The sequence below is a fragment of the Cotesia typhae genome, unplaced genomic scaffold, assembly GCF_013202065.1.
Source record: "Cotesia typhae breed Kobodo isofemale line unplaced genomic scaffold, CoteBio_Ctyphae scaffold_13, whole genome shotgun sequence".
Taxonomy (NCBI): domain Eukaryota; kingdom Metazoa; phylum Arthropoda; class Insecta; order Hymenoptera; family Braconidae; genus Cotesia; species Cotesia typhae.
In genome coordinates, this window is record NW_027423774.1 from 5,981,161 (window position 1) to 6,008,003 (window position 26,843).

Consider the following 26,843-nt stretch of genomic DNA (forward strand, 5'->3'; position numbering starts at 1 on the left):
AAATTTAATTTACTAATTTTAGACAAAAAAAAATACTCGACATTTTTTAAATCATTTAACTTCAACTTAAATAATTAAATGTAGATTTTAATAATTAAAAATTTAATTATTTATTTACGGAAATGTTATTTTTTAATTTTACGATTTAAAAAAAAACTCTTACGCTTTATTTTTAAAGCAAAAGAATTTAAACTGAAAATATTACAGTTAAATAATTTAAAACAATTTTCCAAATTCCTCAAATTTTATATATTTAATAATTAATTACTAATTAAATAACTTTGAGGAATTAAACCGGAAAATATTTATTCTAGAAAGAGGTGAAGAGGTAATAATAAAATAAATTCTTCATAAATATTATTTAATTTTCTCAAATAAATATCCGAGTTGTTTTACGTGGATTAAATATCTAAAGATATTAACAAAGTTTTATTTCCGGGAGGATTATTATTTATAAATCATACGTCAAACCGCATAATAATTTCGAGCAATCATAGATGATTTTTATTAAAAAAAAAAAAAAAACAATATTTTGGCACGTGGATTTAGTACAGGAAAAAGTTTTATCCCAAAGTAGTATGAGTATATATTTTAGTAAAGTATTTATATACTTATAGGTGAATGAAAGCTCGAGAATGGAGGGGGTGAAAATAGCTGGTGAATTGATAGCAAGAGCTGCTGTGATTGGCTGTTCCCTGCGCAAAAAGTAACCCGAGGGTGCGTAGTACAAGGGTTACCATTCAACCTACGTACACTCGTATATATATTTACGAAGGATATATATATGAAGGATAACGCGGGACATTTCTTCTCACCGTTATATCTGCAATCGTCGAGTCAGCATCTACCTCAGTTGCAGTTTATTGCAGCTTGGAAATTTTTCATTTTTTTTTTTTTTTTTCTAAGTACTCGCAATCATTTTTTATAATTACTGTTCTTAAAATAGATTAAAAAATTATTTTTTTTTTTTAAGTGGTTCGAATTAATTCAACAGGTAAGTTATAAAATTTTTTTCAATTTTTTGTGGACTAGTGTAATTTATTTTAAGCAAGTAGTGTTAAAAAATTGTGCTTAAAATTTTTTTATTGCATTTATTATTCAATAAAAGAAAAAAAAAATTTATATAAATATTTTTCACGAAAAATGTGATGTGATGTGCCGTGAATTTTCAAGTGACACAACTCCAACTAAATTAATTAACCGAGAAGTTTTTACGATACTTTTATTATCGTTAGAAAAAAAAATAATTAACCCTCTAAAAATATAAACAAAGTTAATAAAAAATCAACAAAAAATTTTACAAACAAATACTTATCTAACTAGAGTAATATATGGGGTATTCCATACCAAATCGACCACTTTTGAACCCGACCCCTTTAGATTTTGCTGAAACTTTTCCATCCTTTTCTACGCTTTGAAAAACATTTTTCAGAATTTTTGAGAATTTTTTTCTCCAACGTCAAAAAAGTTATGAATTTTTCAAAAAATGGCTTTATTATTTTCAAATAGCCATAACTTTTTTAAAAATTGATTTTTGGGTGACTTTTTTTTTTTAATTTTTGTTTTTGAATGAATTTTTCGAAAAAATACACGAAAAAAATTTTAAATGATCAATTATATAAAATAATCGGTTTTTTTTTTAGTAAAATCGTCATTTTTTTGAAGTTTGTCTTTTTTTTTTTTTTTTTTTTTTTAAAATATAGAAATAAAATTTACGGAAAAAAATTTTTTTCCATTATTGAAAATTTGACAATTTTTTTTTTAAATAAATAAAAAAAATCGGCCCACTCCGGGATTAGCGAGGATAGTTGTCAAATTAATTGAAGTTTTTTTTGGAAAAAGAAAAAAAAATGGCAAACTTCGAAAAAATGACGATTTTACTCAAAAAAACCGATTATTTTATATAATTGATCATTTAAAATTTTTTTCGTGTATTTTTTCAAAAAGTTCATTCAAAAACAAAAAATTAAAAAAAAAAAGGTACCCAAAATTCAATTTCTAAAAAAATTATGGCTATTTGAAAATAAAAAAGCCATTTTTTGAAAAATTCATAACTTTTTTGACGTTGGAGAAAAAAATTCTCAAAAATTCTGAAAAATGTTTTTCAAAGCGTAGAAAAGGATGGAAAAGTTTCAGCAAAATCTAAAGGGGTCGGGTTCAAAAGTGGTCGATTAGATACGGAGTACCCCATATATATTATTTATAGTATAAAGTAAGACAATTGTGTCGCGGTTAGTATATTTATAGTACAAATAGTGGTAACATATGATGTTAGAAGTATATAAATTAAACTTTGTTAATATAACCGAGTATTGTTTGTACAATCGATTTCAATCCCGAATAACGGATGATCCATCATCTTAACATTTAATTATCAACCAAGACAATTGTCTATTAATTAAATTTTATTTATAATATATTATTAACACATTGATCTCCACTGTCAACTACAATCATTAAAAATAATTTCCTATTTTTAAAACTAAAACAAAAACAATTTGTTCGATATTAACAATCTAAATTTAGTTGATGGTTACAATGACATTAAAAGTATACTTTAAAGTGATGCGTTTATAATTCAATAACAAATTAACGATATTGGCTTCCGGGTTTTCGATACTCATAAAAATGTCAGTCTAGTTAACTTTTAAAATTCTAAACCCACATAATTATTAATATATAAATAAATTTTAAAAGCAACAAAGCATATTTTTATCTAATGACCAAACAAGTGTTTGAATTTATATAAAATTGAGTTATTGGTTAGCGATTGATCAATATTGTTTCCATTAATTTCTTCGTTTACCCACGGTCCACTTTCGTCGCAGTGAACGTTGAATTTAAAATCACAGACCTGCTCTTTGGGGTTGAAATACAGATCTTTAGGGCAGTCCATCACCCAGGCGTTTCCAAAAGAGCATTTGCAAAATTTGGTGCAGTCTTTGTGAGCCAGGTGCACAGTTTGATTCTGAGGATTCGTTAATGGGCATGGTTTGACGCAATCTGCTGTAGAAGCGTTTTGTTTTCTGTAATTTCTGGTTAATTCAATTTTTGGATGCGCTTTTTGATCTCTTATACATCCTGCTGATTCAGGGTAGTCACAAACTTCAAAAATTGGATTGTAGTGAAGATTGTGTGGACAATTCATAACTGAAGGTTTTCCCCAATCGCACTTACAAAATTTGGTACAATTAATATGGGGCAATTGAGATGTATGTACTGGATTGTTGTTTAGAGGGCATTTACCAATGCAACCTGAATTGTCTGGTTTTTCTGGGGGAATTGGTGTTGAAGGCGTTGAAGGAGTTGAAGGAGTTGAAGGGGTAGAATGTGTTGAAGGAGTTGAAGGTGTTGAAGGTTTTGAAGGTGTGGAAGGTTTTGAACCATTATTATTAAAACATTGAGCTTCATTAGGATCAACGCAAGTTCCATGCGGCAAACTGAATTGCAAATGCAATGGACAATTTTTAACCTCAGCAATTCCATTTTTACAGTGACAATATTTATCACAAAGTTCATGAGCCACTAGAACAATTAAATCGGGATTATTATAAACTGGACACTCACTCGCACACTTATAAGTCACATTAAAAGGCCCCGGCGTTGAAATAATACCGTTAACGCGGTCACATTGAACCTCTTCTGGCTCTAAGCACATTCCTTCTTCAAGACTGAAGTGAAAACCTTTTGGACAATTTTTGGTCCATGGTTCTGTATTGTTGCAGCGGCAAAATTTGGTACAGTCTTCGTGAGCAAGCAGGTGAATTTGAGGAAGTTCAGTGCTAGGACAATTCCCGATGCAATTCAGAACCTTGTCACGGCAGTCGGCCAATGGGTTGGCGCAGTAGGTGTTGTAGCGAATTCCAGGTCTTGAATTGAGGTACAAGAAATTTGGAAGATTTTCCGGATCTTCAGTCTGTTGAGGAGTCATTGGAGTTGTTGATGTTAGAGAGGTGCAATTGGCTTGCGAGGGGTCCGCACAGGTGTTGAATTCCAATGAGAAATACAAATTTGGTGGACAAGGCATTTCAATCGGTCGGCCGTGATCGCACACGCAGTATTTTGAACAGTTCATGTGAGCCAAAAATATTATTGAACTGTTTATCGGTGTTTGGACGGGACATTTTCCGATACACTCTTCTGAGGCCGTAGTTCCGCCAGAAAAGATAATTAATAAAACTATAATGTTAATAAATTATTTTTAGAGTCAATATTTGATAAATTTGATAATTATTTACACTGAGAAAAAATTTTTTTGTAAAAAAAATTGACATTGTTGTGACAAGAAATTAATTTCGACGGTCTAATTAACAATTGATTTAACTCTTTATTTTTCAGAGAGTGATTTTTTACATTTTGATGCTGCAATAGTCAATCCATAAATTATTTGAATTATCCAAACCAAAAAATTATTCCTTTATTGTATATTAATTTATTTTTTAAAGTGATAATAAATTTTGAACTAATTGTTTTTTTGTATAAATGGAAAATTCTCTAAAATTGAGAGACAATTTACTAATTAGAGCGTCGATTTGTTTAAAATTTTTTCATAAATTTTTAAATAAACAACTTGCAAATTTTTATTAAAAATTGTTTTTTCCTAAATTTAACAAACGTTTTTTCAACAAAAAAATTACTGATAGAAAAATTAAAATATCTTTTGCAACAAAATAAAATTTGAAACAAATTAATTTTTTGACCCAACTTTGTTAATTTTTTTTTCAGAATAAATTTTATTTCCTAATTGTAAACTACTTACCGATAATAAATCGCGACATAATAAAATATTATCACGAAGAAACTCTGACAATTTCTGATAAATAAAATTTTTCTTTTCTCTTTTATATATCCTCAATCACTTAAAATTAACTGATATAAAAAAATATATAGAACCACACAATCATTAGTATTGATGCGATTTATCTTTTAAAAATTACTCAGAGCATTCTATAAATCACGGCCATCAATTTAATATATCTTTAAATTAATTTGTTAATGATAAATCATATCTCGAAACTTTATCTAAGATAATCAGGTACCCAAAACTAATATAAATCCTTTTTCTATTTTAGGCCTGATAACGACACTCAAATTGACACTGTACTTAAATCAGTCAATTTTATTTTATTTTTATTTATTTTAAAATTATGAATCGCATTATGAGGCTAAGTGAGAACATTGGCTCAACGCTGGCGCTTATTGTTCTAACCACGTGGATTTTTGGGTCAGGAGTGACTTGCGATGAGCCTGAGACCATGTCTAGACCCACGAGGCCAAAAATGTTGGGCAGTTCCGATGAATTGAGGAAATTTTTAGATGTTGTACGCGATTATTATACTGTCAGTAGTAAAGCAAGGTATTTTTTTTATTTCATTTGTAAAGAAACGCCTTCGGCAATTTACAACAATATGATTACATTTTTATGTGTAGAATTTTTAGTATTACTGATTTTATACAACACTGATAGAAAAACAATCTTGATTCAAGAAACTTTTTTTCTTCAAAATTTGAACTCTTGAAACTAGATATAGATATATTTCTTTCAAGAATTTTTGTCTCTTGGTTCAAGATAGGCGATAACATTGATTCAAGATGTTACCGATTTGTGTTAAGAATGGCTTTTTTTTTTTTTTTTGAGTCATTAATTTACTTATTTCCAAGAAATAATTTTTTTTCGGTATAACAATTAAAGACTATTTAGTTTTTGAAATATACTTTGATGAATTATTTTAAGTTTTTTAAACGATAATGTTATTTTGGATGAAAAAGTAAATGTATCGATTGAAGATAACATAGCTCTTAAGCCAAGAAAATCTAAATCAAGACAAGAAATTCTTAAAGCAAAATAATCATTTGTCTTCCCATTCAAATTCTTAGATCAAGAAAATATCTCTTGAGTCAACATAAATTTTTTATCAGTGAATACATAGCATCTGCAAAGAGAAGATATATTTGAGAAATTTAACAAATTAAAAAAGATTTTTAAATTTTAAAGAAAAATTTGAAGGAAAAAGTCTGTAATTACTATTTGATAGTTTATAATCACAATTTAATAACTTATAATCACTATGGTTGTCGAATTAAGGTACCGGTGGGTAATGAGGCCTAGCTAAGGGAGATTTTGAAAAAAATCGAAAATATTGCATTTAATTATTGCAATGTATCATTAATTTTTAAATTAATACATTAGCCATAAAATATAATGGAGTAATCGTAATTTCCACCATAAACAAACTCAGAATTTAATTTTTTCAAAAATCTTGCGAATAGGCCTTATTTTACTACGGTAGGGTAATAAGGCCTGCGGATTATACATACTGGAAATAGTTATACTATACTTGATAAAATTGGTATTAGAGATCAATCATCACTTAAATTGAGCAACAATACACAGAAAAAAAGGTTCACTTGAACCAAGAAAATATTTTTCTTCCTAATTATTTTCTTGAGCGAAACAAAAATTTTTTTTTGACACAAGAAATTTCACTTATTCCAAGAAAATTTATTTAAGTCAAGAAAAGTTTCTTGTTTTGAGAAAATTCAGCCTCTTGCCCTAAAAAATTTTGTTCTTCATAGGAGTAAATTTTCTTGCCTTGAAAAAATTTCTCTCTTGCACCAAAAAATTAAATATCTCGATAGTAAATTTTTATTAATATTTTTAATGACTAACATGTCAAATCGGAAGATCCAATAATATTGAATCATTTTTTTTCATTCAATGTGTATAATTGCACGCTAAAATAATATAAAATGGGCATCAAATATTCAAGAGAAAAATTTTCTCAAGGTGCAAAAATTTTTTTCTTATCTGAAGTAGGTGGCGCTGCTTCCCTTAAGTATCTAAAAATCTTGATCAAATATAAAAATTTATTGTATCAAGTATTTATGATAATTTGAATGAAGAAAAAATTACTTCCACCAAAAATAGAATTTCAAGAAAAATTTTTACTTCGGCCAACACAACTTCGGTCTTCCTTCAGGCACCTGAAAATTTTCTTGAGCCAAGAATTTCGTTCTCCAGTCAAGAAACTTTTTTTTCTGTGTAACTTTTTTGTTGAAAAAAAATTTTTTTAATTCGAAAAAATAACAATTTTAAATAAGAAACTTGAGAATTTTTGTCAAATTTTTAATTGTATCAAATTAAAAATACACAGTAAAAAATTTTGTGTTAAATATTTAACACTTTTGTGTGTTAATTTAACACAATAAATGTTAAATTTACCCATAAAAGTGTTAAATATTTAACCCAAAAATTTTTAACACAAAATTGTTTGACGCAAAATTTTTTTACTGTGTAATAATCATTATTAAATAAATTTTTTTTCTGTATAAAAATCTGACAAATAATATAATAATATTTATATATTTAAAGGTCTTCGGTCTTCCTTCAGACATCCGAAAATTTTCTTGAGCCAAGAATTTTGTTCTCCAGTCAAGAAATTTTTCTGTCTGTGTATCACTTAGGCCTTATTACCCGCGAGAACTTTAGTTTAAAAAAAAAAATTCTTTTGATATCTTTAATAAATAATAAACTCTGGAATTTATTAAAGAATAATAAAGTAGTTTACGTAGCTTGTCAAAGTGTTACTTTAATATTTGTTGTTTGATTATTGTCGTAGGTATGGAAAAAGGGGAGTAATCCCAACGATAATTGTTCACGATCGTCCCCACACACGTGTGATTATTAATTCACTGATGAAAACACTTGAAAGTGTTAAAGATAAACATCGAGAGCGAGAAAAAGTATTTAAGATTGAAAAAACAGCCGACACCGGGCACAAAATATACCATGATAATCGTGTTAAGCAAGAAAATAAAAAAAATATAAATATTCATACGAGAGTATTATTTAATTCATTATTACGAAGATGGTTATATCATTTTAAAAATTAATTTTTATTTATTTATTGAAAATTAGAAATTTTAATTGACTTGAATAATGTTCTGGCTATTGTGCAAATTGATTTAAAAATATTGACAGTATTTATTAAATTAAAATAAAAGTTTATTTGTTAATTTTTTTTACCATTCATTTTATTTAAAAAAAATAATATACATTTAATTAAAAATAAAAAAAATCACTTTTAATTTTACAAATTTTTAAATAAAATGATATTAGGTATTAAAATAAAGTGATATTAGGTATACGTATTTATATACATATATTTATAATATATATAGATATACATATATTTGTTGTATTTCAATTTTATCTAGAATAAATAACGTACTGATAACTACAGCAGGATAGAATGAAACAGAAAAAAAAATAATTTTACGTTATACAAATTCAATAAATGAATAATTTTTTAAATTTATTTGTTACAACAAAAATACTAAAAAAAAAAAAAAAAAAAAAAAAACAAATCTAGAGACTGTAATATAAATAATATATTATAATTATAGTTGTAAGCATTTAAGTATATAAATTTTTAACTCAAAGAATAAATTGAAGATTATTTTGTAAATAAATTATTTATGTTAACAATTAGTGAGTGCTCTTATTCCAGAGCAATTAGCGTTCATAGGATAGTCACAAACTTGAAGTTTTCTGTTGAAATGTAGATCGTCAGGACATTTCATAACAGTCGGTTTACCCCAGTCACATGTGCAATATTGCGTGCAGACTAAATGAGGTAAGTGTGTTGTACGAGAAATGACATTTACACGAGGACACAGTCCGATGCAATGTTCAACATTTGATGAAAAGTAATCATCGATATGTACTTTCTCTTTGATTATTGGTAGGTTAGTATCACTAAATACTGTTTGTGTGCAGTTGCAAGGTACTATACTTAGTTTGGGATCGTTTGACGTAGTTGGATTTTCAGTTTTTGGTTCTGCAGTCATTTCAACTGGCATTAATTTCGATGTTGATGCAACAGTAGGAATAATAACATCTACGTCCGTTTTTAGAGTCGTTGAATCTTCAATTTTTGGTGCAACAGTGGGGATAATAACATCAATTTTTGACTTCAATGTCGTTGAATCGTCATAATTTGGTGCATCAGTAACTAAATTTTTATTATCCGGTACTCCATTATCTTGACATGAAGAAACTGTCGAAGATCCTTTAATTTCAGCCTCTGTTGTAGTCGCATCGTCAATATTGGATGCAGTAGTATTTAAACCTTCAATTTTTGACTTCAATGTCGTTGAATCGTCATAATTTGGTGCATCAGTAACTAAATTTTTATTATCCGGTACTCCATTATCTTGACATGAACAAACTGTCGAAGATCCTTTAATTTCAGCCTCTGTTGTAGTCGCATCGTCAATATTGGATGCAGTAGTATTTAAACCTTCAATTTTTGACTTCAATGTCGTTGAATCGTCATAATTTGGTGCATCAGTAACTAAATTTTTATTATCCGGTACTCCATTATCTTGACATGAACAAACTGTCGAAGATCCTTTAATTGCAGCCTCTGTTGTAGTCGCATCGTCAATATTGGATGCAGTAGTATATAAACCTTCAATTTTTGGATTCAATGTCGTTGAATCGTCATAATTTGGTGCATCAGTAACTAAATTTTTATTATCCGGTACTCCATTATCTTGACATGAACAAACTGTCGAAGATCCTTTAATTTCAGCCTCTGTTGTAGTCGCATCGTCAATATTGGATGCAGTAGTATATAAACCTTCAATTTTTGGATTCAATGTCGTTGAATCGTCATAATTTGGTGCATCAGTAATTAAATTTTTATTATCCGGTACTCCATTATCTTGACATGAACAAACTGTCGAAGATCCTTTAATTTCAGCCTCTGTTGTAGTCGCATCGTCAATATTGGATGCAGTAGTATATAAACCTTCAATTTTTGGATTCAATGTCGTTGAATCGTCATAATTTGGTGCATCAGTAACTAAATTTTTATTATCCGGTACTCCATTATCTTGACATGAACAAACTGTCGAAGATCCTTTAATTGCAGCCTCTGTTGTAGTCGCATCGTCAATATTGGATGCAGTAGTATATAAACCTTCAATTTTTGGATTCAATGTCGTTGAATCGTCATAATTTGGTGCATCAGTAATTAAATTTTTATTATCCGGTACTCCATTATCTTGACATGAACAAACTGTCGAAGATCCTTTAATTTCAGCCTCTGTTGTAGTCGCATCGTCAATATTGGATGCAGTAGTATATAAACCTTCAATTTTTGGATTCAATGTCGTTGAGGAATCGTCATAATTTGGTGCATCAGTAACTAAATTTTTATTATCCGGTACTCCATTATCTTGACATGAACAAACTGTCGAAGATCCTTTAATTTCAGCCTCTGTTGTAGTCGCATCGTCAATATTGGATGCAGTAGTATATAAACCTTCAATTTTTGGATTCAATGTCGTTGAATCGTCATAATTTGGTGCATCAGTAACTAAATTTTTATTATCCGGTACTCCATTATCTTGACATGAACAAACTGTCGAAGATCCTTTAATTGCAGCCTCTGTTGTAGTCGCATCGTCAATATTGGATGCAGTAGTATTTAAACCTTCAATTTTTGGTTCATTAGTGACTGCATCATTTCCGGCAACAGTCGTCTGTTCTTCTGCAGATCCCGTAGTTTCATCTTTATTATTTACATAGAGATTACCTCCAATTGAAAAAATAGTAGTTGCATCATTTCCATTAACAGCAGCTGTGGTTTCATGTTCGGAGACTGAATCGGCGGATGTTGACATCAGCCAGACATTCGAGAGATATTCTGGATCACCAAGAACAATCGGAAAAATTGGAGGGAGTGTTGTAGGTACTACAATATCCGTACTGCCAACTGTAGGCGCTTCAGTTTCCTGATGATGGCAATCTGGATCGGGTTTTACACACTGACCGTACTGACTATTAAATACTAAAGACTCTGGACAGGTTTTAATGATCGGTACACCCCACTCACGGCAATGGCAGAATTTACTGCTGTTAGAATGCGGCAAAAGAAGTACATTGTCGGTGTTCCAAACAATCGGGCAGATTCCTAAGCAATTTCTACGATCGTCGCACTTGGCTAATTCCACTGGCAAACACATGCTCTCGTCTAGGCTGAAGTGAAAATTTCCTGGGCATTTTTTTACCGTCGGACATTCGTCATTGCAAAAACAATATTTAGTGCAATCTTGGTGAGCCAGAAGAGTTGGATTTTTACATGGATTTTTTGACTCTGGACATTTTCCAATGCACGCGTTGAACGGGTAGGATAATACGGTGCCTAATACTGTTGTTGATACTATCACTGTTGAAAATTATTTTAATAATTGTTAATGGTTAAAAAAAAAAATCAACTAAAGTGTAAAAATTTGATAACTTACCCAAAAATTTTAACATTTTTTAATTTTTAGATTTATGTTAATATCGTCTAACACTAAGAATAATACATTTAATAATGACAGGCGGAACTAATTTACCTCAATTTATATACTAGATTTTAATCTTTTAATTCCCAAATTTAATAAATAATAAATGATATCTCTGGTTGTATTTATTAAGTAAACTCACACCTATCAATGTTACTTTAGATTTACTTTATTTGATCCGACTGAGGTTTATCAAGTTTTAATTGTACAACGTAGCCCACAATTACATTTTTTTTTATTTATTTTAAAAATTATAGCTAATTTATATTAGTAAAAAATTATTTTTATCAGTTTGTAGAATTATTGGGCAATACTTTTAATTGATGTAAAATAAAAGATTTTTAAATAGAAATAATTATATTAATGTTATAAAAAAAAACTCGATCTAAATATTTAAGTTTAATAAATATAATTACAAATTACTAAGCGGGAATTTTTATTATTATTTCTTTGTAAAAAATCAGGTGAGTCTTTATCGATCTATTGTACAGGAACAAGATTGAATAAAAAATCATTTATTAATTTTAACGGTTAACAAATCAATGAAACTATAAATAAAATTTGTAAGTACCTCCAATAAATATTTTCTTCGTATTAAATAAATTTAGATGTCTATACAGAGCTATTAAAACTATAAAGCAATAGAAATAGAGTAGGGCTTGTTATTTTTATCCAGTTGGTCGATATTTAAGTATAAAAAGAGCTCTAATCTATCATTGAATAGTTTTACACAGTCTTTACAAAGTATATTATTGATTACAACTTATAATGTCTAGCAGTAAATTTATAAGTAAGTTATCATTTTTATTTTGCGATATTAAACATGAGAATTTAATCAACGGATAATCTAATTAAGATAATTCCTGAGCCATGATTCATAAAATAAATCTAACAAGTAATCTTATCTGTTTGTAGTTATTTTTTCGATGATTGTAATATCGATCTCGGGATCTCCGCGGATCGATTTTGGCAGCGGGAAGCTTTATTTAGAACCAGAGATGAATGTACGTACTGACGGATGTTCATTGGGAGAGTGCGACTCATCTAACCATGAATTTATCATATACTCTCATTTAAATTGCTCTAAATATTGTCTGTGCAATTGGGGACGCTATCACGAAATGGATTGTCCTCCGACGCTTTATTTCAATTCTAAAATTTTAAACTGCGATTTACCTCAAAATTCCGATTGTACCCCGCTCGAGTACTTTTTGGACAGCAAGCACTATTAAATTAAAACACAGTAAAAACTTTTGTGTCAGTGCGTCAAAAAATTTTGTACTAAAAATTTTTGTGTTAAATATTTAACACTTTTTTGTGTTAATTTAACATTTTTTCGTGTTAAGTTAATATAATTAATGTTAAATTCATACACAAAAGTGTTAAATATTTAACACAATAAATGTTAAATTCACATATAAAAGTGTTAAATATTTAAAACTTTTTTGTGTTAATTTAACACTTTTTCGTGTTAATTTAACACAATTAATGTTAAATTCACACATAAAAGTGTTAAATATTTAACACAAAATTTTTTGACACAATGACGTAAAATTTTTGATTGTGTATCAATGATCTTTCAATTATGTTTTCCTCAATTATTTTTTTTTTTTTAAATAAATTACAGCAAAAAAAATGTATTAAAAAAATTTCATTTTCAGAAGCTCCAAAAAAATTAAAAACAAATCCTTTTTTATACTTAATTTATTATTAAAGAAAAATAAAAATATGTCAATGATCTTCCGATTATGTTTTCTACAATGAATTTGTTTTAAAAAATAAATTATAGCAAGAAAAATTTATTAAAAAAATTTCATTTTCAGAAACTCCAAAAAATGAAACAAATAATTTTTTATACTCAATTTATTAAAAAAAAAAAAAATAAATAAAAATGTTGTCAAGTACTTGCTAATCTAAGTCTCATTTTTATTATTTTAATTAAACAACAATAATAGTGTTGATATGCGTACAAAGGATTCCAATTATTGATTTCTGTTTATATATACCGCAAAATTTAATTAAACTTATTTTATTTTATCACGAATGACGTAACATATGATTTATTTGAATCCACAGGTTGAAAATAATTAAGTATTGAATAAACATTAAATATAAATACAATACTTGAATAAATGAATAAAAACATTTAATATTAAAAACTTAAATAATAATAAAACAATAAAATTTCTAAAAGCTTTAAAATTATAGTATCAAATTTTTAATAATTATTTTCAATTGACACATTTAGCCTCTGCGATATTAAACCGAGAATTTCCTGGACAGAGTTCAGCGTAAGTCCGTCCCTTGATACAATGACAGTATTTGAACTGATCCTTATGCGACAGAACAACAGCGATATCAAAAATATCCTCTGAAGGACAATTTCCAACGCAATCTTCCGAGTCGATTTCTTTAGCGTAAAAATGGCGATTGAAATAATCCGTACTGCCGTGAGGTAACCAAGAGGTCGATGAAGAAGGACCGATTCCATTAATCCGGTCACACTCGACTATATACGGGTCATCGCAACGCGCGAGGTCCCAACTGAAGTGCAGACCCGAGTAGCAATTTTTGACTACAGGATTGCCGCGGATGCAGTGGCAGTATTTGGTGCAGTCGGCGTGAGACAGCATACAAGCTACGCCAGGGATTTCGTAATCAGGACACTCGCCGATGCAATCATAGGGTACACATCCTGCGATTGCTGGGTCCATACATATCATGAGTTCTGGATTGTAATGCAAACCCGTGGGACAGTTCTCTACCGTCATAAGTCCATTGTGACAAACGCAGAATTTAGTGCAGTCCTCGTTGGGATCAAGGCAAATCCTGTCGGGATCATCGTCGACGTAACATTGATTATTGCAACCTTCTGCTGGTGCCGGTGCCGGTGTTGTCGTCGTCGTTGTGGTGGTATTGGCGAAATTGTCACACCCAGCAATGTCCGGTCTTACACACATACCGATTGTAGGACTGAAATTTAAACCGTCTGGACAATCTTCAAGAGTCATCTCACCATCATTGCACAGACAAAATTTCGTGCAATCATCAGTAGGCCATTTGCAATTTCTACTTAGATCGCATGTATGATCACAGGGATCTTTTTTTGGATTCTCACAACCAGCAATTTCAGGTTTAACACATTCAAGATAATCTAAACTGAAATGTAATCCTTCGGGGCAAGAAACTATTGTTATTTCTCCCTGATAACATTTGCAATACATCGAGCAATTTGAATGCTTGATAAAACATGCTTTGTTTGGATCAAGATCACATTCTGATGGGTAACAACCTTCGGGTATTGGCGCTGGTGTTGTAGTTGTAGTTGTCGTAGTTGTTGTTGTTGGTGGTGGAGTTGTTGTATTACACCCAGCAGGTATAGGATCAACACAAATCCCCTCATCTACACTAAAGTGAAGACCTTCTGGGCAGTGTTTTTCAATAGGACGACCATCAACACACAAGCAATATTTATCGCAGTCAATGTGAGCTGTTGAACAAGTTACATTGTCGATAAACACTGGAGGACATTCAATAATACATCCTACTGGTGGCGGTTCACATCCAGCTACTTCCTTCTTTGTACATTTTTGAGATTCTAGGTGAAAGTGCAAACCAGGAGGGCAATTTTTCACAGTGATGTTAAGATTTCTGCAGATACAATATTTGTTACAATCTTCGTGGGCAAGGAAGCAGGCTTTAAAAGGGTCTTCTGTATTTGAACAACTGCCAATGCATCCATCAAGAGTGGTAACTGTTCCGTGTAAGCGATCGCATTTTGCTTCTTCTGGTTTAAGACACGTTCCTTGTTCAGGACTGAAATGGTAATTCTTAGGGCAATTCTTGACAATCACAGCACCATTTTTTTTGCATAAACAGTATTTCAAACAATCATCGTGAGCTATTAACATTGCACCGGTCAAATTCTCGACTGGAGGGCATTTTCGAACACAATCATAAGATGGTTTAGATTGGATGTTTGAATTTTTACACTGTGATTTTCCATGCGAGACACAAGCTCCTTCTTCAGCATCAAACTCCAAATTTTCCGAACAAGTTTTGACATTTGTATTGCCGTTTTTGCATAGACAGAATTTGGAACAGTCCTGGTGAGGTAAGAGGGTTGCTACGTTCTCAATATCATTTGAACATACTCCAATACATCTCAGGTCATTTTCTCTTTCTTGGGATGAATTGCCTCTAGAACCAAATATCGCTGATGTTTTTTCCCAAAGTGATTGCACCAAATTGGTTAAATTGGTTGTGTTTGTTGATTTAATAAGCATCGGATCTAAGCATTCACCTTCTTCGAGACTAAACACCAAATTTGAACGACACTCTTGTAAATACGGAATTCCATACTTGCAATTGCAGTATTTTGTTTTGTCCCGATTAGCGAGAAGGAAAATTTTGGTCAATTGATCGTTTGGACATTCGCCGTAGCAATCGTACGCTATTCGCTCGATATTTTTTGATAATTCAAACGGCGGGTTTAGTTGGAAATTTTCGATTGTTGAGACCGATGCAATGTCGTTTAGAGCGACGATCGCAAGTAGTGCTAAAATATAAATTATTTGATTTTTGTTTAATTTAAAGTAAATTGAATTTAAGTACTCACCCCAAAGCTTAAACATTTTAATTGAAACAATCAGAGAACTATTTAATGTGAGGATAAAACAAAATTGTAATTCTTTTTATATGCGAGGATTGATTAGTGATTATTGATAAAAAGTAACTGATAGGGCGGTAACACGATAAATCATTTTAATTTAAAGGTGTCTTAATACGTGCGATTTATTATCTTTATCGTGTGCTGAATTTATCCTAAATTAATATAGAGACCTATTAGAGTGAATGTCCGCTGAGTTATTTTAATCTTTTATATTTTATCATTCATTTTTGATGACTAAATATTTAAGATTATTATTTAAGTTGATCAAGTGACAAACGCTTGACTTTTGATCTTCATGGAAGTTGATTTTTAAATTGAAGTGGCGTTTTCAAATTTAAATAATTAAAAAACTCCAGGTTTGATTAATTATTATGGTATTCAATCTATACAGGGTGTCTCTGAAGTGGCGGGAGTAATTGTTGGGGTCGATAGAGAAAAAAATACTGAATCGAAAGTTCCTGAGCCAAAAATTTTTTTGGGCCATAGAATTTGAGTTATGAATTAAAAACGATAGCCAATCAGAAGCGCGCTATTCGAGAAATGAAAATGAGCGGGGAAGTAGAGGAGACGCGAGAGTGAGATGCTGCAATAGCAGCTTACTCGCTCACACAAAGCCGAGCATGAGAGGGGATTGTGACGCTATGAGCCGAGTACGTAAGTGTGAATGAGTGGATGTATGAGGTCGCAAGCGGACGGCTTAATGTATGAGTGTGTGTCCGTGTATCGCAGCATTATTGGAGGCGTTGTAACGCTGAATTAAAGCTAACCGGGTACTCTAAGACAGAGGAAAAATTTTAATTTTTATTTTTATTCGAAAAAATTTAATAAAAAAATAAAAAGGCCCAAGATTTAACCAGACCCACAGAAACGGAGAGTAAATTTTTAATTCTCATTTATTTTGCTGGGGATTATTTTCAAATACAAAAAAAAAAAAAAGGCTAAGATTCAACTGGAATCTTAATTGCTTAATAAAAGGAGTAAAGTGTAATGATGTGAATGCAAACTAATAACATTAAAGTAAAGTTATCCTTGAACTGCCGAAACACCTGTAGATTTTTTTGAAATGATTTCTTTGCTAAGAAAAAGGGAAACTAAAATATCAAAATTACTAAAACGTGAATGCCATTTCTTTTTCATATTTTCTTCGACATTTTACCTGTCAGTGAATAAAAAGAATATTTAAATTGAAATATCAAAATTATAAGGACTTGAATTCAATGTTTTGTTAATTTATCATTTGACATTTTACCTATCAATTAAGTGATAAATAATTTAAATTAAAATATCAAAATTATCAGGGCTTGGGTGCGATTACTACTTAATTTGATACTTGGGATTTTACCCGTCAATTCATTAGAAATTTATTTCAATTATAAGATCAAAATTATGAGAACATGAGTGCGATTTATTTTTAATTTATTATTCAGGATTTTAACAGTCAATTGATTGATAAACAACTTTAATTAAAATATCAAAATTATCAGGACCTGAGTTCAATTTTTTTTTAATTTATTATTTATTTACCTGTCAATTAATTAAAAATAATTTTTATAAAAATATCAAAATTGTTCGGACTTGAGTTCAATTTTTTTCTTAATTTATAATTTGACATTCTACCTGTTAATTCACCGATAGATAATTCTAATAAAAATATCAAAATTATTCGGACTTGAGTTCAATTTTTTTCTTAATTTATAATTTGACATTCTACCTGTTAATTCACTGATAGATAATTCTATTAAAAATATCAAAATTATTCGGACTTGAGTTCAATTTTTTTTTTTAATTTATCATTTGACATTTCGCTTGTTGATTAAGTGATTAATAATTTTAATAATAATATCAAAATTATCAGGACTCGAGAGCGATTTTTTTTTTCAATTCCTTATTTGACATTTTACCTGTCAATTAATTAAAAAATAATTTTAATTAAAATATCAAAATTATTGGTACTTGAGTTCAATGTTTGTTTTAATTTATTTTTTGACATTTTACCTGACGATTAATTGAAAAATTATTTTACAGAATAATTCCCAGCAAAATAAATGAGAAATGAAAGTTTTCCATCCGTTTGGTTGGGTCCGGTTGAGTCTTGGGCAATTCCTTCTGTTTTCAAAAATTATTCCGAGCATAAGAAATAAGTAATAAAAATTTTCTATCTGTTCGTTTTGGTCCGGTTGAGTCTGGGGCCTATTTTCTTTTTTGAAATAATTTTGTCAATTAATAATTGATAATAAATTTTTTCAATCAGTTTTTATCGTCTTGTCAAGATTAGGCTGATTTTTGTTCAATAAATTTTTGTTTGTTATTGAAAAGAGAAAATAAATTTTTTTGCATTCTTCTATTCTTGGCTCTGGTCGAGTCTTGGGCATTTTTTCGTTTTTAAAAATAATTCCTAGCAAAATGAATGGGAAATAAAAGTTTTCGATCCGTTTGTTTGGGTCCGATTGAGTCTGGGGCCTATTAATTTTTTTAAGAATAATGTTGTTAATTAATAATTGATAATAAAATTTTTCAATCAGTTATTCGAAGTCTGTTTGAGATTGGGCCTTTCTTTTCAAGGAAAATTAATCTTGGTGATCAAGTAATAAAAAATTTCTATCCGTTTATTTGGGTCCTGCTGCGTCTTGGGTCTATTTTTTTTTCTTAATAATTTAGTTAATTAATATTTAGAAATAAAATTTTTCGATTTATCTTTTTCGGGTCCGGTCGAGTCTTGGGCAATTTTTTTGTTTCGAAAAATAATTCCCAACAAAAAAAACAGGAATAAAAGTTTTCTTTCCGTTTGTTTGGGTCCAGTTAAGTCTGGGGCCTATTTTTTTCTTTTTTAAAAAATTTTGTTGATTAAAAATTCATTATAAAACTTTTCAATTATTTTTTCTTGCTCCAGTCGAGATCAGGCCCTTTTTCAAAGGAAAATAATTTTGCTGATTAAAAATAGAAAAACAAAGATTTTCAATTTATTTTATTTCGGGTCTGGTCGAGTCTAGGGCATTTTTATCGTTTTCAAAAATAATTTCCTGCAAAATAAATAAGTAATAAAAATTATTTATCCGTTTGTTTGGGTCCAGTTGAGTCTAGGGCCTCATTTGTTTTTTTAATTAGTTTTGATGATCAACAATAAAAATAAAATTTTTGGATCATTTTTTCTGGGTCCGGTCGAAATTGAGCCTTTTATTATAAAAAAGTTAATTATGATGATTAAAAATGAATAGTAAAATTTTTTTATTCATCTCCCTTTCGGTCTGATGGAGTCTTGGGCATTTTTTTCGTTTTTAAAGATAATTTCCAGCAAATTAAGTAAGTAATAAAAATTTTCTATCCGTTTGTTTAAGTCCGGTTAAGTCTGTGGCTTATTTTCTTTTTTAAATAATATTTGATTAATAATAAAAATAAAATTTTTTAATTAGTTTCTCTTAGTCTGTTTGAGATTGGGCCTTGTTTCGAAAAGAAATTAATTTGGCTGATTGAAAATGAAAACAAAATTTTTCAATTTATTTTTTTTTTTGGGTCCGGTCGAGTCTTGGGCGATTTTCTTCGTTTTTTAAAATAATTCCCATCAAAATAAATAAGTAATTAAAACTATCTATCTGTTTGTTTGGGTCCGGTTGAGTCTGCGGACTATTTTTTTTTTAAATAATTTTGTTGATTGAAAATTAATAATAAAATTTTTCAATCATTTTTTCTTGCTCCAGTCGAGATTGGGCTCTTTTTTAAAGAAAAATAATTTTGCTGATTAAAAATAAAAAATAAAATTTTTTCATCCATCTCTTTTTGGATTCCAGTTGAATCTTAGCCTTTTTTTTTTTTTTTTTTGTATTTGAAAATAATCCCCAGCAAAATAAATGAGAATTAAAAATTTACTCTCCGTTTCTGTGGGTCTGGTTAAATCTTGGGCCTTTTTATTTTTTTTTATTAAATTTTTTCGAATAAAAATAAAAATTAAAATTTTTTCCTCTGTCTTAGAGTACCCGGTTAGCTTTAATTCAGCGTTACAACGCCTCCAATAATGCTGCGATACACGGACACACACTCATACATTAAGCCGTCCGCTTGCGACCTCATACATCCACTCATTCACACTTACGTACTCGGCTCATAGCGTCACAATCCCCTCTCATGCTCGGCTTTGTGTGAGCGAGTAAGCTGCTATTGCAGCATCTCACTCTCGCGTCTCCTCTACTTCCCCGCTCATTTTCATTTCTCGAATAGCGCGCTTCTGATTGGCTATCGTTTTTAATTCATAACTCAAATTCTATGGCCCAAAAAAATTTTTGGCTCAGGAACTTTCGATTCAGTATTTTTTTCTCTATCGACCCCAACAATTACTCCCGCCACTTCAGAGACACCCTGTATAAGAGACTTTCTATAGATATAGTCACTCATCACGATATCTCTGGAACTATAAGACCTAGAGACGTGAAATTTGGCAAGAATATTCCTTTTGCCGAACAGAGGTCAGCTAAGAACGGATTTTACAAAATTCTACCCACAAGGGGGGTTGCGGGGGCGTTAACAATGAAAAATTCCCGTTTTTAAACTATAGCTCCTATCGACACCAAATTTGGTAGGAATCTTCTGTAAGAGATGTAGAGATAATCTATAAACGAATTTTACGATATCTCACCTCACAGAGGGTTGCGGGGGTGGGTATTAACAATCAAAATTTTTAATTTCCAAGCTTTAACTCCTACAGACTCCAAATTTTGTAGGAATTTTCTGTAAATGATGAAAAAATAATTTATGAACGAATTTTACGATATTCTACCCCAAAGAGGATTGTGGGGGCGTTAATAATGAAAAATTCCTGTTTTTAAACTATAGCTCCTATCGACTCCAAATTTGGTAGGAATCTTCTGTAGGAGATGTAGAAAAATTCTATGGGCAATTTTTACGATAGCTCATCTCACAGGGGTTTGCGAAGGTGGGTGTTAACATTAAAAATTTTTAATTTCCAAGCTATAGCACCTATAGACTCCAAGTTCTCATTTCAAATTTTTTTCTTCGTGTCAATTATTATTCATTTTTGAAAAAAAGCCATGCAAACATTATAATGATTGCATATTGATTAAGTTACAATGAATATTAGATGAAATAATTATATGGATAAAAGGTATAAGCTAATTCGATAAAATTTGGAATTTGTGAAAATCAAAACAATACTCTAATTAAATTTCAAGTTTAGATCTAAAAATCCAATTCTATAAAATGCCCAGCGAAGCGGGCAGGTAACAGCTAGTTAATTTTATATTTAAATAAAAATTTACTAAAAGCTTTTTGTAATTTAGCTCATTTTTTTTTTAACAAATTAAATAATCAGTTAAGATTTTGTAAATTGAAAAAGTTTGTAAGTTCTCGAAATAATAAGATAAAAATTTTATCGATAAATCAAGATAAAAAATTTTATCTAAATTATAAAATTGCAATGATTTATACTCAACTAATTATCAAGTTTAGAATCTTTTTATCAAAAAAATTAGTCAATAAATTTTTTTAAAGGTACTAAAATATTTATTTATTAAATTTTTTCATACAAATTAATATAATAAATATTGAAAAAAAAAAAAAAAAAATTAATTGAAAGTTTTATCGCTATTATTTTTTTTCGGCGAAAAGGAATTAATTTTTATTTTACATTTTAAATATTATCAATCGAAAATGATAAATCACCAACTTATAAAACGCATCTTATCTATTCATATTAAATTTTTTTATTATTTAAGCAATAATTATTTCCTGATAGATGACAACAATACTTGTTAATTAGATCGCCAAAAATTAAAACGAAATTTTTTAGTGTGATTACAACCAAAAATAATGATAAAAATAATTCCAATCAGCCAAATAATAGAAATCAGGCAATAAATAATGATAAAATTATTTTCTTCCGATTCACTTCCGGCTGAATTATCAAGACCGAAGTCGTCTGTTCCTCTGACATGACATTCAACCTTTTCCGGACGGTCACAAATTCCATCGCGGGAATTGAATCTCAAATTCGGATCGCAATTTTTGACAATAGCCTTTTTTTGGTTGCAGTGACAATAATTGGAGCAATTACTGTGCGCCAAAAGTATCGCAGCATTAGGAAGGTTTTCATCAGGACATGTTCCGACACAACTGTTATCAACTCTGTTAAATTTTTCCAATGCGGAAGTTCCAAGAATTATGGTGATTACTACAAAAAATTATTCAATTACTTATCAATTATAATTATGATGAAATAAAAAAAATTCTCACCCAAAAAACGCAACATTTGATTTAAAATTGAAAGAATTAATTTATCATTCTTTCTTAGAAGAAATATTTATCGACAATATGATGGCCAAAAATCTAACTGAATAATAGACAGTCGACTGTCACGAAATATATGTATAGCGAAGGAGTAATCTTATCACTATAATGTATTTTAAAGATCCAAATTTAATAACATGATTTTTAATTCAAGATTAGAGTCGATTTCAAGTATTGAATAACTACGCAATATTTATTTACATTAAATACTTCGCAATTACTTATTTATTAATGGAAATAACTTGTATTGTTTTAAAATAATCTTGTATTTGCTTAAAATATATTTTACCTTTAGATACTATGGGTGACATTCATTTATCCCTGTTCGTATTGCTTTTGTGTATTATTGAAAATTTAAATTTTTGGACATTTGAATAAATGAATATGGAAATTTCTAAAAATGAACATTTGATTTTTTGGAAATAATAATAAAAGTATTTAAGTAAAATTAGACATTAATATAAATGGACATTTATCAAAATGGACAAATTATTTAAATTTAATTACAAATAATTAAGTTTAATGAACTAATTGATATTTTAGCGTTTTTCGCAAAAATCTACAAAGAAGATGTCTTGGTATCCGAGTTCCCAGCTCTTCTGATATCTTTTTTACTTTACGCACGCCAAAAACCCTAATTTTATAATTATCAATTTTATCAACTTTATAATTATTTGAAATTAAATTTTTACTAATTTCCATTTAAGTAAGTATTTTTTTATCAAAGTTCATTTATTCAAATGTCCAATTTTACAGATTTCATTTTTATTGATGGGCATTTATTCACTTTTCCTAAAATTTAAATGTCCATTTTTTTAATTGTTCATAAAATTATATATTCATTAAGTGACTGTTCCATTTATTCAATTTTTATTGGTGTCTTTTTATATTATTATCCATTTTCATAAATATCCATTTATATTAATGTCTAATTTTACTTAAATACTTTTATTGTTATTTCCAAAAAATCAAATGTTAATTTTTATAAATTTCCATATCCATTTATTCAAATGTCTATAAATACACATTTCCAATAATACAAAAGCAACACGAACAGGGATAAATTAATGTCACGCATAGTAAATTGTTCATTTTTAGATCAAGGTTATAAGGTAAAAAAAAATACAAAAGACTTATGCATCAATCATATATTTAGATAAATAAATAATCAAGTCAATAAATTACAATAGCAGTGCTAGCTTATATGTAATCTAAGAGATCATATTTGTAAATACTTTTTAACAGCAGAATTAATAAGCTGGTTGTCTTTTACAATCAGCTCTCTCGGGATAATCACAAGTTTGTTCCAATGAATTGAATTGAAGGCCTGGTGGACAGTTTAAGACGTAGGGAATCCCATGGCTGCATTTGCAGAACTTTGAACAGTTTTGATGTTCAACCAAAACTGTATAATCTATGGGATCATTCACGGGACAAGGTTTTAAACATGCATCTGATGCAGAAGTTTCATTTTTGGAAGTAGATGATTCAACAACTGGCTCAGAAGTCTCATTTACTGCCTCAGAAGTTTCAATTTTTCGGACAGTCGTTTTCTGATTGCTTTCCGAATTGGAGCATCCAGCGAGTTCAGGTCGATCGCAAAATTGAAGCGTAGGATTGAATTCTAATCCAGATGAACATTCCTTCAACCATTTTTCACCGTCTTTACAGTCGTAGTAAAGCCGACAATTAGTTTCATGAGGAAGCAGGGGTTCAGATCCATCTTCTGGGCACTCAGATTTTGACACCGCGGGTAGGTCGATTAAGTTACTAGATTCGGTTGAATTTGGCTCTATGGGCTTTATGGTTTCCACTAGGTTACTCAATGTCGTCGTTGACAATTTAGCAGTTGTTGAAGACAATGACGATGAAGATGATTGACATTGGACGTTTTCTGGCCAATTACAAATGTTCAATTTGGAATCAAAATTCAAGCCAGCAGGACACTGATTCAAAACAAGTTGTCCGTTAGTACAGACGTAAAATTTGCTACATACACATTCGTGGGGATACAATACCCCATTGTTTGAATTGTCAGTAGGACATAAATCTGAGATGTTAGTTGATGCTGTTGTGGATTTTATTGTAGAAGTGTAAGAAATTGTCGTAGAAGGATTAAGTGATGTTGATTTCGAACAATTAGTTTCGTGAGGCCACACACAGACTTGACGAGGTCCATCGAAATAGAGTCCTTGGGCACAACTCAATAGAACTAATCTTCCGTGGTCACAGTTGTAGAATAAAGAGCAGTCAGATTCATGTGGATATAAAATTCCAGATACGCTTGATGTGCATTCAGGAAGTGGAGTAGGCAGTGTGGAGATTGTTTCATTGGAGTCAAAGTCATCGGTGGTGATTATGGTGGGAATGGTGGTGCTGATGATTTGAGTGATGGTGGTGTTTGTTGTTTCCGTTTGATTGGTGGTGATGGTTTGAGATGTTGATGATGTTAAAAAAGTTGTTGATTCTGACGGTCTAGAAGTTGTTTCAGTTTCTTGGATCGTTGATTGAGTTGTTGTTGATGGCTGAGCTTCTGTTTCTGTAGAACTCGGCACTGAAGGCTTCTGAGTTGTAACAGTTGTTGATTCTGACGGTCTAGAAGTTGTTTCAGTTTCTTGGACCGTTGATTGAGTTGTTGTTGATGGCTGAGCTTCTGTTTCTGTAGAACTCGGCACTGAAGGCTTCTGAGTTGTAACAGTTGTTGATTCTGACGGTCTAGAAGTTGTTTCAGTTTCTTGGACCGTTGATTGAGTTGTTGTTGATGGCTGAGCTTCTGTTTCTGTAGAACTCGGCACTGAAGGCTTCTGAGTTGTAACAGTTGTTGATTCTGACGGTCTAGAAGTTGTTTCAGTTTCTTGGACCGTTGATTGAGTTGTTGTTGATGGCTGAGCTTCTGTTTCTGTAGAACTCGGCACTGAAGGCTTCTGAGTTGTAACAGTTGTTGATTCTGACGGTCTAGAAGTTGTTTCAGTTTCTTGGACCGTTGATTGAGTTGTTGTTGATGGCTGAGCTTCTGTTTCTGTAGAACTCGGCACTGAAGGCTTCTGAGTTGTAACAGTTGTTGATTCTGACGGTCTAGAAGTTGTTTCAGTTTCTTGGACCGTTGATTGAGTTGTTGTTGATGGCTGAGCTTCTGTTTCTGTAGAACTCGGCACTGAAGGCTTCTGAGTTGTAACAGTTGTTGATTCTGAAGGTCTAGAAGTTGTTTCAGTTTCTTGAACCGTTGATGATGGAGATGTCGTCGTCGTAGCTTGTGTCACAGTAGAATTAGATCCTGCAAACACAGTTACCGTTGATACTTGACTAGTTGATGATTCTGTAACAACTTCCGTAGTAGCCTCTGTTATTTTTGAAGAGTTATTAGCTTCCGTCGACTCAGTGGTTACCACCCACTCAGTAGAATTATCTGTGCCTATACTTGTTGCTTCCGTAGGTACTGCAGTAGTACTAGCAGATACATTGCATCCAGCTCGATACGGCCAATCACAAACTTGTAACTTGGGGTTGAAATGCAGCCTGTTTCCAGCTCCATCCATCAAAGGACACAACATCAAGATTTTACGACCGTTCGAGCAGGAATAAAATTTCGAGCAGTCAAGCTCGTGAGCAATGTGAATGGTTGTGTTAATTGGGTCCACTTGCGGACATTCTGTTGGAATTTCATTGTCGGCAGTGAATGCGCTTACCAGTTTTATTGTCAGGATGACAGTAGATAACGTAAAATGATCTATTAAAAAATTTATGATGATAATCAAGCATAAATTATTAAAATTATAGGCTGTTAATATTTTATTTTATTAAAGTATATAAAAGCAATTACTTACTTTGCATTTTTATTTTAATTATAAAATAATTTATTAATTAATTATGTCTATATATTCACCACTGTAAGAATTATTATCAACTGAATTTGTTGTTAGACAATCGCGGTTTTATAAAGTTGCATTGTCTTATCAATTCTTCATAAAACAAAACAACAATTATAATCTTTTGTACATCAAGGTAATTATAAATATAATAATGATCTATAAAATGTAATTTAATATCAGCTATTAATAAATTCTTAGAAATTAGATAGAAGCGTTCATTGAATTTGCAAAGTAAATTACGGGTAAAAATAGAATTTTGATTTATTGCTTAATAACTGCAAATAGTTTTCGTTGTAAATTTTAAAGACGCAAATATAAATAATCTGCGAAATATAATCAGCTGTTTGTTTACATAAATTTGAATGTTATTGATAAAAATTGTGATCAATGTCAATGCGATAAATGTGTGAAGGTATTCTTCTTAAATGACGTAGATTATTATTAAAGTATGAGTGTTTGTTGCCACGGCGGAAGTAACACATAATTCCTAGTATATAACTGATATCAGATAAGCCAGATTAATTACCGTAAACTATTGAGTTAAGGTTGTGGAAGCATTCTTCATTTTTTTTTTTTTTTTTTTTAAATTTTTAAATTTGTAAAAGAAGGATTAAGCACTATCAATATCAATGTAAGCTGGAAGATTATTG

The 26,843-nt window shown here is 30.2% G+C and overlaps 3 protein-coding genes across 5 annotated transcripts in view; 1 reads left to right on the top strand and 2 right to left on the bottom strand.

Annotated features, from left to right (window-relative positions):
* Np (serine protease notopleural) overlaps window positions 1–26,843 on the bottom strand; it is a 43,090-nt gene that overhangs the window by 16,085 nt on the left and 162 nt on the right. The window lies entirely within an intron of this gene.
* Window positions 838–7,955, top strand: Npf (neuropeptide F). Its single transcript, XM_074254806.1, has 3 exons — window positions 838–994; window positions 5,073–5,356; window positions 7,620–7,955. The coding sequence occupies exons 2-3, from the start codon at window positions 5,148–5,150 to the stop codon at window positions 7,891–7,893; spliced, it is 483 nt and encodes a 160-aa protein (XP_074110907.1). The 5' UTR covers window positions 838–994; window positions 5,073–5,147; the 3' UTR covers window positions 7,894–7,955.
* Window positions 2,717–26,280, bottom strand: LOC141535097 (uncharacterized). Its single transcript, XM_074254887.1, has 7 exons — window positions 26,149–26,280; window positions 23,580–26,051; window positions 21,927–22,208; window positions 13,601–15,916; window positions 8,487–11,237; window positions 6,090–6,109; window positions 2,717–4,189 (listed from the first exon to the last, which is right to left on the bottom strand). Exons 1-7 carry the CDS (start codon window positions 26,153–26,155, stop codon window positions 2,717–2,719), a joined length of 9,321 nt encoding a protein of 3,106 aa, XP_074110988.1. The 5' UTR covers window positions 26,156–26,280.